A 12,159-nucleotide genomic window follows, 5' to 3' on the forward strand; every position below is an offset into this window, starting at 1 on the left:
TGGAGTGGGTTGAGATGGGTTGGATCTAGTTTTAGAGGTGTTTGATTGGAGGAGGAGTGGGTTGGGTTCATCCCTAGAAGGGAATATTCTCCTTAGATGCGGGTAAGATAGATACCACTGAAATGAATGGACCATCTCGACCAACTTCTTTCTCGTCCCTTGCCGTCTTCCTCCGTTCCTCCCACTGTTGATTGACGTAGCTCCTCCGCTGTCCACCTCACCCGTGCGCCCTCCAATGTACTTTAGCTGCGTCGCCTTCATGCCTCTCCCTCGCGCTCACCATCGGCCGGCAGCCACATCACGTCCCTGTTTTCCCACACCCGACGTGTCCGCCTGTCGCTGCAGTGCCACTGAGCTGGCCCCCACACTTCATCCCACACTACGGCCACCATGCTTGGCCTAGAGGGTCGGCGTTAGGGGAGGGCACGCGGGGAGTCCAGAGCGGCGCGGGAGCAGAGGGCGGCCGAGTTGGAGACCAGGTCGCCATGGAGGTGTCCAGGCAGCGGAGGGTTGGGCGGTCGGTGGTTGGGGCTCAGCAACGCGCGCCTAGCGGCTGGAGCCAGAAGAGGAGGTGGGCAATGAGGCTAGAGGAAGGAGAAAGCGCGAGAAAAAGAGCATGACAAGTGGGTCCCACGGGTTCCTGTTGGTAACGGTGTTAAAGTGGTGTCCATCTGAACCCTTCCAATCCTTCCAACCAAACAAAGGTCTGGGTCGAACTCAACATCTTTTAACCAAACACGAGATGGATTGAATCCAACCTAGAATAATGGGATTAATCAACTCATTCCACTTGGCCCCGAACCAAACACTGACTAATACTCCTTGACCCAACCCATTCCGCTTGTGGAGGATGGAAGTAACCTTTCAACCAAACAAAGGTCTGGGCATCTGGCAAGGAGGCCAGAGGAGCGAGAAAGTGATATTTTTTTAGCTCCCGTACAACTAGATGAGCAAAATGTTGGCGCCAATCTAGGTCCAACACACGAATGCGCTTGATCGCGCGGTGAGCAACGGCACAATTGCAGCGCCGATGCTCAGACCGGTCAGACCAGTTAAGGTAAATGGTCAGACCGGTTTGCCGGTGCAGAACGGCGAAATCCGACGAATGCTCGCCCGGGAGGGACCCCGTCAGGGCAAGCGCACATAGGGTTGTTCTAGGATCGGCAGGCCACCTAGAACGCCTTCAGACGTCGCGGAGACGAAGGAAGAACAACAAGTATGGGGGTTGGAAGAGCTAGGGTTTGAGGAAGACAAAAAGTAAGGCAAAATAATGGAAAGTAATAGATTGATATGTTTTTGATCGATTGGATTCCCTAATTGGCCGTGACCCTTTATATTTATAGGGTGGGGTGGACTTATCCCGCAAGAAATCCTGTTTACAGATCTAAATCCATAAAAAACCCTAGTTGTACTCGGACTCTACCTGGACCGGTCAGACTGGTCTGTCCTTGCCGGGCAGGCCACATTGCCTCGACCGGTCAGACCGCTCGGTCAGACTGGTCAGACAGGTTGGTGCCAATTTTGACTGTCAACATATGCCCCCTGTTTTTTTTGATAAAGCTTGCTTGCCAAAATACATTATTCTGAGCCAAAATTGTCTAAGGGCGATGATTAATACTACATCGGCCATTTTTTGTACTAAAGGTGATAAACAATTATCGGCCATATTTTGCTCAAGTCAATGTTGAAACAACTTGTTTGGGCCGCCACACCTTCTTCATTGGGCCGCCACTTGTTGTTCCATTACCTCCTTCTTGCACATACGTTGCAGCCTTCACTTCTGAGTATGAGACAAGCCTGAGGGACACCACCTCAGCTGTAAATACTTTGAATCTGGCTCCTTGCTCTTCTCATTCTCTTTGCTGCAATCAACATCTTGCTTGACCGGATTACTGCTAGCAACAATCGGTCTTTGTAGTAATGCATTATTTGGATACATAGGAGGATACTGAATATAATTGTGACACCCTAGGTGTCTGCACAGTAGAATTGTATTTATTTTATGCATCATGTGCTTAATTTGCTTGAAAAAGGATCTTATTGTAAAAATAAAAGGGTAGCTGTGTAAATATGATTTATTGCAGGGTCCTTTCTATAGTTTAATTTGAATAGGGAGAGCTAATATTGCTTTTGTGGAGGGTTTATGTGTAAAATTCAGTGTAATAATTACATGGCAGAAAATTTTGCTTTTTAGTTTGAAATTAAACTGAATTTGCAATGGAAAAGACAAAAGTCCATTAAATTCAAAATCCTTCCTATGTTTTCAAAATAACTCTTTAACCTTTGATCAAATCAATTTTTGCAAAACATCAAAGTTGTAGATCTTGAAAACTTGAATAACTTTCATGTTGGGCACTTTTTCAATTGAGCCCTAGTTTAAAAATTATTGTTGAATTACAGTAGGGTCCCTAGAATTTTCTGAATTTGCAAATAGATCCACCCTTCTTCTTCCTCCTCCCTCCCTCTCTGCTTCTCTGCCGCCGGCACAGTTCAGCGACGCCCGCCTCCGAGGAGGGCCGCAGGCCAGCTCCTGCTTCCCCACGCCCCACGCAGCACCCCAGCGATTTCCTGGACCCACTCCCCCTCGCGCTGGACCTCTCCTCCAATCGCCACGCCACCCCGACGAGCTCCGCGGCCGCCACCTCGCCGCCGCAGTGGACAGCTCGCTGTAGAGCCTCAGCTCCCCAACTCGCGCACGCCTCAGTACCAGGAGCAATCCCGTTTCACTTTCCCCTCCTTGCCTCGCCCGCTCCCTGCCCAGAACCCCCCAGAACATCACCGCCGACCGCCCGAACGCCGGCGAGCCTGAGCTCATAGTCGCCCCGCACCTCCAGACCACCTCCGCCCACGCAGACCCTACCAATAGCTCCGCCTTGTCCTCGCGCAGCTCACCGACCCCTCCTCGTCACCTACTCTCCACCAGAGCAACCTCTCCGCCGTTTCCCGAGCTACGACCGCCGCTGCTCGCCGTCGACGACCCACCTCCGGCTGCCTCCTCCCCGACCTGACCCACCAGAAGGTAGCGCGTGATGCCCTGAAGCTCCCACGCCTCTACACCCTCGCCGCCGGCGACCCGAACCGCCAGAAACAGCCGGTCAACCCTCTCCCCTCGCTCTGACTCCGGCCAAGGGCATGTTTGCTAGGATTTGAAAACTTCTATGGACCTCTCTGCAAGTTCTCAGATCTTTTCCTTTTGTTTTTAGGCTAAACTTTGAAAATACCTAGAAATTCGTAGAAAAATCAGAAAAATGCAAATCTAAATGTTTTGGAATCCTTGTTACAAGAACTATAAGTTTTGTTACATGCACATCTTCAGTTTTGGTCTGTATTTTAATCCAAGAAAAAGAATTGAATAATTAGACTTTAATTATTCTAGGAGTTCTACTCAGTAATTTCATGTGAGCTTTGGCTAGCTTGTGTCTTGCAGTGTTACTAGTACCTAGTAAAAAATTGAAACCTTTTTTGACATCATTAACTAGGTCAAAGTTTCAAGATTCCTAAATCTACTAGTTTTGCTAATTTATTTGTGCTGGTAGAAATATTTAAGTTCTGAGTGTGAAACTTTTTCCATGCTTACATGTCACTACAACCTTACTGTTACCCAAGTTTGGGAAATTTTAGAGCTGTCTAGCTATATCTTTGATTTAATGCTTGTTAAGTAGGCTTTAATTATGATAAATAGTTTCATTGCTTAGAAAATTCTGAGAATTTTTGTGTAACTCTACTTTGGTTGTGTATTCATGTCTGTAAAATTTAGGATCCAGAAACACTATAGAACTTCTTATACTAATTAGTTTTACCATATGTGGTTTTACACTATAGATAAATTCTAAAAAATTTATGGGATGTTTATAAGCATATTAAGAATGTTCTAAGATATTTTGAGCTTCATAGGTGTGGTAGTTTGTTCTGTAGAAATTCATCTTTGTTTAAATATAATCTGTTTTGAGTATTTTTCATGTAATCATGTCTTACTGTTTTTAGCTAAGCTTTTTACTGCGAGCTGCTGATTAGATGTACTACCTTGTATAAATTTTGTAGCTGCAGAATCTATTCTTAGCTTATGTTTTAAAATAGTCAAAGTCTTTCATGCTTTTCTTTTCGCTTTTAAAAACTGCCACCCAATTCTTTTTATGAAGTAAAGTTAAGATTAGAACTACTCTATAAACGATTGCCCATATGCTAAGTTTTGTTGCTAGTTGTTAGACTATAACTTTATCGTGAAATGTATGTGTTTGAAATATCGTTTCTTGCATCACATATAGATACGACTGTTTTATCGAACGGGACGTACGAGCTGATCCCGGAGTCCGAATGAGTTGATTAAGAAGCCCAAGTGAACGTCGCCATACTGACTGAAGACCTGGACCAAAGTTCGGAAGAGCCCAAGGTTGTTTTAGCTAGCGACTACCAAAAAGGCAAGCCCCGGACATAACCCAGTATTTCAAATTATTACAATTTATCGTTATTACTTACTTGTGCATTTACAGTTCTTAGGATTTGAATTGAAACCCTAGATGCATGATCCTTGGAGCCTATGTACTTAACACTAGACTTGAGTTCGAATAATTGCTAAGCTTATAGGATCGGTAAAAGTCGAGTGATTGCCTGTCACTCGCGAGCTCTATAGGAATTGCTTGTTTACTTTCTGCTATCAATATAAGGACGACGGATGGGGTCGTGTTCGATATCATAACCTTGGGTGAGATCCCGTCTGTGTTGATAAATTCTGCTAAGGTCGCGGTGTGTGGTAGTGGTGGTTAAGTTTTTGAACGTACTAGCCACATGCCGTAAATATGCTACGCGGTAAGCCTAGTAGCCGATCGGACCGGGGAGTGGATATGCCTTTCACTCTCTCTTAGAGATAGGTTTTATTTATGTTTATGTTGCGCAACACCACGGGTGCAGGGAGGAAGTTGGTGTCCTGTAGTCGGGGAGAGTGACCTTATCCACAAGCCGGAATGAAAGGTCAACGGTTGTTTGGGAACGACCCGACGGTGTTCCAAATGTGTGTGTTAGGTCTGCCTGGCCAGGTCAACAAATTCAATTCGAATCGTCCGCTTCTCACGGTTTGGGACTGTTTGATCCCTTTGCCACACAGAGTAATAAGAGTAACATTATTTGATCAATCTTGATGTTTGACTAAAGTTCTACCATGGTTGAGTAGAGTTAGTTGCTTACATAGAATGGATAATCAACTAGATTATTGAAAGCTAAAATGTGAAATTAAGGACCTACTCTTTATTGCTTTTCAGCAAAAGAAAAACCAGAGCCTACAAAACCTGGCATAGTCTAGCTAGGTGGACTAAATATATCCGTTGACGGTTAAGTCTTGCTGAGTATTAGAATACTCAGCCTTGCTGTTGAAACCTTTTTCAGGTATGAGTTTTCATGACCAGATCGCTAGTCTGTCTTGGCCCTGCTCTTTGCCTCCTGGCTGGTCCGTAGAGTGGGATCCATCTTCGACCGGCAATGACCCTGATGAGTGATACCTTGCTTGGGCTAGCTTGGTGTCCTTTTGCGACCTGTTGTAGCCGTCGTGTTCTATTTCCGCTGCTTTAAACTCTGAACTTAAACTTATGTCTTGTATAATGATTTACTAAGTTTGGATCTGTAATAATGTTTTAAACTTGTTGTAATAAATACTATCCATGTGTTGTAAAATATGTATGGTTGTAATATCTCTGGACTCGCCTTCGTGCGGGGTATGCTTGTTCGATCCGAGAACCGGTGCTTGTATCAGGACATTACCCGACAGACCATGAATTGTTCCGTTTGAAGTGCGTTTGAGCCGGTGTTGCCTTTAGGGTGATGGCCAGCGCACTTGAGCCGAGATAATTCAGGTGGTTCTGCCACAATAATATGATTGCATATGCATCCTACTATAATCCATAGGTGTATAAAATTAAGGATACCGGCAATACCATGGAGCAATCGGTCCACTAGACGAAGTATAATTACCTTGACTCGACTGCTCTTGATGTCTTGACAATGATCCCGTATCTTTGACTTCACTTGGTGGCCCTTTTTGTCTCTGAGCACTCTCTTCCTTCTCATATTTGGCCAAGAGTTCCTTGAAACTCGGCCTTGTCTTGCTTTTGGAGGAATTCCCAGACTTACTGGGCGTACCGGTCGGACTGGTCAGACCGCCTTTTGAACCGGTCAGACCGGTCGACTCGCTATCGGCCCCTTTTTCCTTGTCCTGCCCCTCGAGCGTTGAAGCCTCTATTGCAACTCGAGGAGTCTTGCTCTGCAGCACCTTTTTCTCATGCCTTTCCTCACCAACCACCACATTTTTCCCTTTAGTCGATTCGGCTTGATGCGGCCGAATCAATACTTTTGGATTTGACAACTCAAGTGTATGAACGGGAAAAGGATTTTGATCAATTTGCATCGCAGGAATAACCAATCGTCCTTCATTTATAACCGATTGTATTTGTCTACGAAGAATATTGCAATTATTAGTGGCATGAGAAAAAATATTGTGTAACTTACAATATGCACGCCGCTTCAATTCCTCTGTTGATGGAATAGTGTGAGAGAACTTAATCTTCCCAAGCTTTGCCAATTCATCAAAAATTCTATCACACTTTGTCACATCAAAAGTGAATTTAATCTCATCTTGCCGATTTTTAGAAATCGGCTTTAAAGAAGTACAAGTACTGGGCTTATCACTAGATGACTATACAAATTCAGCAGCATATACTTCATTACCCTCATCGTCTGAAGATTCTCCTTGTAGCATATGCATACTAAGACGATCGGGTTTAAATTTTGCACCTTTACTTCGGCTTTCTTGAGCCAAACCCTTTGCAACACTTGATTAACGGTCAGAAACTCATATCCTTCTAATTTTTCTTTAATATGAGATCTCAAACCATTAAGAGCTAATTCAGCAAGATCCTTTTCAGAAATAACCAAACTATAACATCGGTTTTTTGTATCTCTAAATCTTCTAACAAATTCAGCAACAGATTCATCATGTTTTTGTTTAACCAATGTTAAATGACATAGCCTCAATTCATTATCACCATTGAAAAAATGCTCATGAAATTTACGCTCTAATTGAGACCAAGATTGCACAGAATTAGGAGCTAATGCCGAAAACCATGAAAAAGCAGTGCCAGATAAAGACAAAGGGAACATTCTAATTTTCAAATGATCAAGACTCCCATAAATTCTCATTTGTGCATTAAACTGACTAACATGCTCCTTTATAGTTCTACTATCCTCTCCAGTGAATTTAATAAATTCAGGCACCTTGAAATTCCGAGGATATGGTATGGAATCAAAACTCTCAGGATATGGTTTTTGACAAACAAGAGTTTTATCCTTAAGTTCTATGCCGAAAGACTCTTTAAACATAATAGCCAAATATTTCTTATGTTTCTCAAGTATTTGATTAAAATAAGAATCATTTGGCCTCTAAACATTGACACTAGAACTATTCGGCATTTGCGGTGCATGATTCGGCTGTGTATATGGTGTTTGACGCGAATAACCATGGTTTGGCATTGCACCATATGAATAGCCCGAACTTTAGGGAGGCATAGTATACGGATTATAAGTCATAGTGGCGTATGGAGGAACACCATAACCAGTAAACCCATTTGTTCGGCTAAAATCAGCCTGAACAGGAGGCATACTAGTAATAGGTTCGGGAGACGACTGATACGCCACCAAAGCATCAAGACCGATCTGACCGGTTGGAACCGGTCCATCGAGACCGGTCTGACTGGTTTGTGCAACCGGTCTGACCGTTCCATTCGCGTACTGCTCTGGAGGTTTCTAACCATCATAAAAATTCATCGGCATGCCGTACTGTGGTGCAGGTATCGCCGATGATTCAGGAGGCATAGAGTGATTTTGAAAAGTACCAGCAACATTAGACATAGGAGCACTACTATCATTGGCCAAGGGTTGCTTTCCTAAAGACTTATCAATCATATTTTGAACAGTAGCAAGCATCTTTTCTTGACCATCAACCTTTAATTGAGTAAATTGCTCCAAAATATCAGGCGATGCTGAAGTACTTACATTATTATTTGCTTTGGCTTGTTCTTCTTCATCCGAAAGAATGACCACCTCCTTATCCTTGAAGACTTCACCCTTCCGGTTCCTGGAGAAGTGAGACTACCACTGATGCTTCTCTTCGATTTCTTTCTCTTTGCGCCGTGTGTTCTCCTCTTCGCACTCCTTGATGAAGGCTTCATAAGCTTGACGATCTTCAGCCGACAGTTGATCAGGAGTCGGCCTAACGATGTTGCTGGCATCAACATTACTACTTGACAGCTTCACCATGGTAGTATGTGGAGTAGATTAGATCGGTTTAAATAACCAAGATCTTTCTTCCCCAGCGGAGTCGCCAAAATATGTTGGCGCCAATCTAGGGCCAACACACGAATGCGCTTGATCCCGTGGTGAGTGACGGCACAATTGCAGCGCCGATGCTCAGACCGGTCAGACCGGTCGGGGTAACCGGTCAGACCGGTTCGCCGGTGCAGAACGGCGAAATCTGACGAACGCTCGCCCGGGAGGGACCCCGTCAGGGCAAGCGCATGTAGGGTTGTTCTAGGATCGGCAGGCCACCTAGAACGCCTTTAGACGTCGCAGAGATGAAGGAAGAACAGCAAGTTTGGGGGTTGGAAGAGCTAGGGTTTGAGGAAGACAAAAAGTAATGCAAAATAACGAAAAGTAATAGATTGATATGTTTTTGATCGATTGGATTCCCTAATCGGCCGTGACCCTTTATATTTATAGGGTGGAGTGGACTTATCCCGCAAGAAATCATGTTTACAGATCTAAATCTATAAAAAAACCCTAGTTGTACTCGGACTCTACAGTCGGTCCCTGCCGGACAGGCCACAGTGCCTCGACCGCCCAGACCGCTCGGTCAGACCAGTCAGACCGGTTGGTGCCAATTTTGACTGTCAATAAAAAGATCTAACAATATCATCCTATCAAAATCTAGTACAAAACTCAAAATGCTGCGCCATATGTGGGCTTGCGGTGTGAGCCACGTCGGTGTGGGTCAGCGGCACAGCCCGCACCCCCACATGCAACCCCATGGGCTTGCCTATTGCGAGCAGCATAATAAAACTAGGTGGGCTGCGCGCCTCGCCGCGCCCAGTAGCGTTGATGGGCCTTGGGCCGAGCAGCACACGACGCACAACGTGGGCCTAAAATCATGCCCAGCGGCGAGCTTCTTCGTCTAATCCCACCCAGCGCTACCACGCGTCAGGCAGGCGACGCGAAGGCCGAGCGCTGTGGAGTTCACTCGCCCCTTGCTGTATAGGGATTAGACTATTTGAAAGTTACCAAATTCCGGATACAAATGTTTTGATGTCACCTGAAAGTAAGAGGTGCAGGAGGTTTTGGTATATTTAGTTTGATAGATTTTAAATTCTAGTTACAAAGGTTTTAATGTATGAATGAAAGCTAGAGATTCACAAAGTCTTTAATATATGATTTGAGAGTTTTTAACACGTAACTTAAAAGTTAGAGATATAAGAAAACTTGAATGAGTAATTCAATATTTTTGAATTTTAGGTGCAAAGGCTTTGATGTCTCACTTACAAATTGAATTTTGCAAAGTAGACTGCACAAAGTGGTTTCAAATCCTGATATACATTTTTAAAATATATGAACTGAAATTTAGGGATCTAAAAAGTTTTATATACATGGTTTGGGAGTCCCTCAAAGTGGAATATGAAGTTGCCAATACATGAATTGAAAGATGTGGTGTCGAAAGAACTGTGTACGTGATTTTAGCTTCAACTTTTGCAACGTGACTTGCTGACTCCAACACTATCCTACAAATCATGTTTTGGACGGAACAACAAATCTTAAGCAGATTTGTGGCGTTATGGTAAATTGTAAGTTAGAACATCTGAAGAATGTGGCATTAGGCGGCAGTGCAACATCTGGAGAATTTAGCACTAGGCGGCAGGCTGTACGCATGTATGACCCTAACAAAGCCTGTAAAACGGACTAAGAAAGATGGGCATGAATCATTCGGCTCCCAAAGACCATACCATGTTCTGCATACTGATAATTTCAAAAGACCACGCTATGCGAACAGCACTTACCTGGCATTCAGATTCAGAGCATGTGAGACTACAGAGTGTGCTGTATATCTGTATACTTGAAAGATGATCCACAACGCAGTCATCAGAAGGAAAGAAAACGTAATTCAGATGGTCAGGGCCCGTCATGACTCGTTGCTCTCCGGGTAGGTGACGCACTTGTACACCCTGCATCTCGGGCACAGGATGAATCCCGCCTGCGACGCCGACGCACACGTAGATACGATGGAATTCAGAAAACAAGAAGACGATGGAATGGAAGTAGTGGCCGGAATTCAGAATTCAGAAAAAAAATACAGTCACGCACGGCTTTGCAGGTCGGGCAGCGGCGGTACACCCGGCTGCCCTCGGACTTGACGTTGTTGTTCTTCCCCTCGCAGAAGTCGCAGAGCAGCCACCCCGCGCCGCCGCACGCTTCGCAGGCTACACCTTCTTCCTTGGAAGAAGCCACAAGCATACACGGAGAAACGTCAAAGGTAAATAATGGCAGGAAGCGCGAACGGCAAGCTGGAGAGGGTCACTGACCACAGTGTCGTCGACGACCACCGGCGGCGCGGCCTGCTCCGCCTCCGCCTCTGCGGCCGCGGCGAGCTCCCTTGGCACGGACGCGCAGCCGATCCTGCCCGTGCTCCTCGCCCGCACGGCCGGTGGCGGCAGCGGCGAGCTGAGGCGCCAGGGGGCAACCCACCAGTCCAGGCTCGCCGCGGTGCTCCATTGCGCCGCCATCCGAGCAGGAGCTCCGTGCTCGCGCCTCCCCCCGCACCGCTCCTTCTCGTGTGGATAAAACAAAAAAGAATAAAGCCACGCGGAGGGAGATCTCACTACCGAAGCAAGGCCACCACCAGAAGGGAACGTGAGCGGCGGCGGCGGCGGTCGAACTGGATCCGGCGGCCTTCCGGCGCGGCAGCGCCCCCACCCCCGGCCGAACCCCCGGCCAGAAATGCGGCGCGGCAACTCGAGCTCCACCAAACCCTCGCCTCGCCCTCCCCTCCCCTTTCGCCCTTCACCGAGGGCGGCGCGGAGGCAGCGAGTGCGGCGCGGAGGGAAGCGAACCGGCAGGAGGGGCGATTGGCCCCAACCCTAGGGACGCCACGGAGAGACGGCAACGGCAGAATCAAGGTGGACCGAGCAACACGCGACGCACGACGTGGGCCGAAAATCAGGTCCAGCGGCGAGCTTCTCCGTCTCCCACCCAGTGCTGCCACGCGTCAGGCGGGCGGACACCGAGCGCTGTGGAGGGCGCTCGCCGCTTGCTGTATAGGGATTAGACTATTTGGAGACCGCCGCGGCGGTTATCAATTTTTTTTTACCATAAATCGCCATAAGCAGGTTCTACACGATCGTATGTGATCGTCAAAATCTCCCCACTTATGGCATTTGTAATGATATCCCTTGCCATATCTTAGTTTGATTGAAGCGCCAAATTTACACATCGTTTCCATAGCTTAACATAGGATCCGAGTCGAATTAGACATTGCTCTCCGATCCCCTATATTATAGACACGACGTTAGCTAAAAATTAAGCTCCTAGCTAGTAGCTCTCTCATGCATGCGCACAATATGTATGATGGAAGAGAATCGTTCCATGGAGGGTACGCCGGCGCCGCAGACTCTCGGGGAGTCGCTGGCGCACGTATCCCGCGCTGCGAGGTGGAGGGCAGCTGCCTTCGTCCAGATTTTGATCCCCGTCGGCTGCACCTTGATTCTGGTGTACACCTATAGATCAGAATCCTCTCCTTCCTTCTTCAGCAGCGTCCCATGGCGACTGGCGCTGCTCCTCTCGTGGAGCGCCTACATGTCGGTCCTCTTCATATGGTCACATCCTACGCGCAGCTCTTCCTGCCGCGCACGCCCCTGGCCGTCGTCGAGAAGATCGAGGGCATCGGGTTATGGGGCGTCGGCGTATGCGTCATCGGCGTGATGGTTAGCATCGTCCTCTCCGTCCCGGTCGAGGACACCCGAATCGGGACTTTGCGCATTGATCATCTTACCTTCCTTATTCACCAACATAATTTAGATGTAAATTTAGAGATTTACTTTAGTATTTCCATAATAAATGACTAGGTAATTTTAT

The 12,159-nt window shown here is 46.6% G+C and overlaps 1 protein-coding gene across 1 annotated transcript; it reads right to left on the reverse strand.

Moving 5' to 3' along the window:
- Nucleotides 1-9,826: 9,826 nt before the first annotated feature.
- LOC120654033 lies at nucleotides 9,827-10,837 on the reverse strand. The gene is made up of 3 exons (XM_039931643.1): nucleotides 10,611-10,837; nucleotides 10,391-10,521; nucleotides 9,827-10,282 (listed from the first exon to the last, which is right to left on the reverse strand). Exons 1-3 carry the CDS (start codon nucleotides 10,809-10,811, stop codon nucleotides 10,201-10,203), a joined length of 414 nt encoding a protein of 137 aa, XP_039787577.1. The 5' UTR covers nucleotides 10,812-10,837; the 3' UTR covers nucleotides 9,827-10,200.
- Nucleotides 10,838-12,159: the final 1,322 nt, after the last annotated feature.

Source organism: Panicum virgatum, chromosome 1N (assembly GCF_016808335.1).
Source record: "Panicum virgatum strain AP13 chromosome 1N, P.virgatum_v5, whole genome shotgun sequence".
Lineage (NCBI taxonomy): Eukaryota > Viridiplantae > Streptophyta > Magnoliopsida > Poales > Poaceae > Panicum > Panicum virgatum.

Bases quoted from the DNA above. Each gene is read 5' to 3' on its own strand.
- LOC120654033 (XM_039931643.1), bottom strand. From the start codon at position 10,811: ATGGCGGCGCAATGGAGCACCGCGGCGAGCCTGGACTGGTGGGTTGCC. The intron at 10,522-10,610 runs GTCAGTGACCCT...GCTTCTTCCAAG, and splicing joins TGGTCGTCGACGACACTGTG to GAAGAAGGTGTAGCCTGCGA. The intron at 10,283-10,390 runs GCGTGACTGTAT...TCGGCGTCGCAG, and splicing joins TGCCCGACCTGCAAAGCCGT to GCGGGATTCATCCTGTGCCC.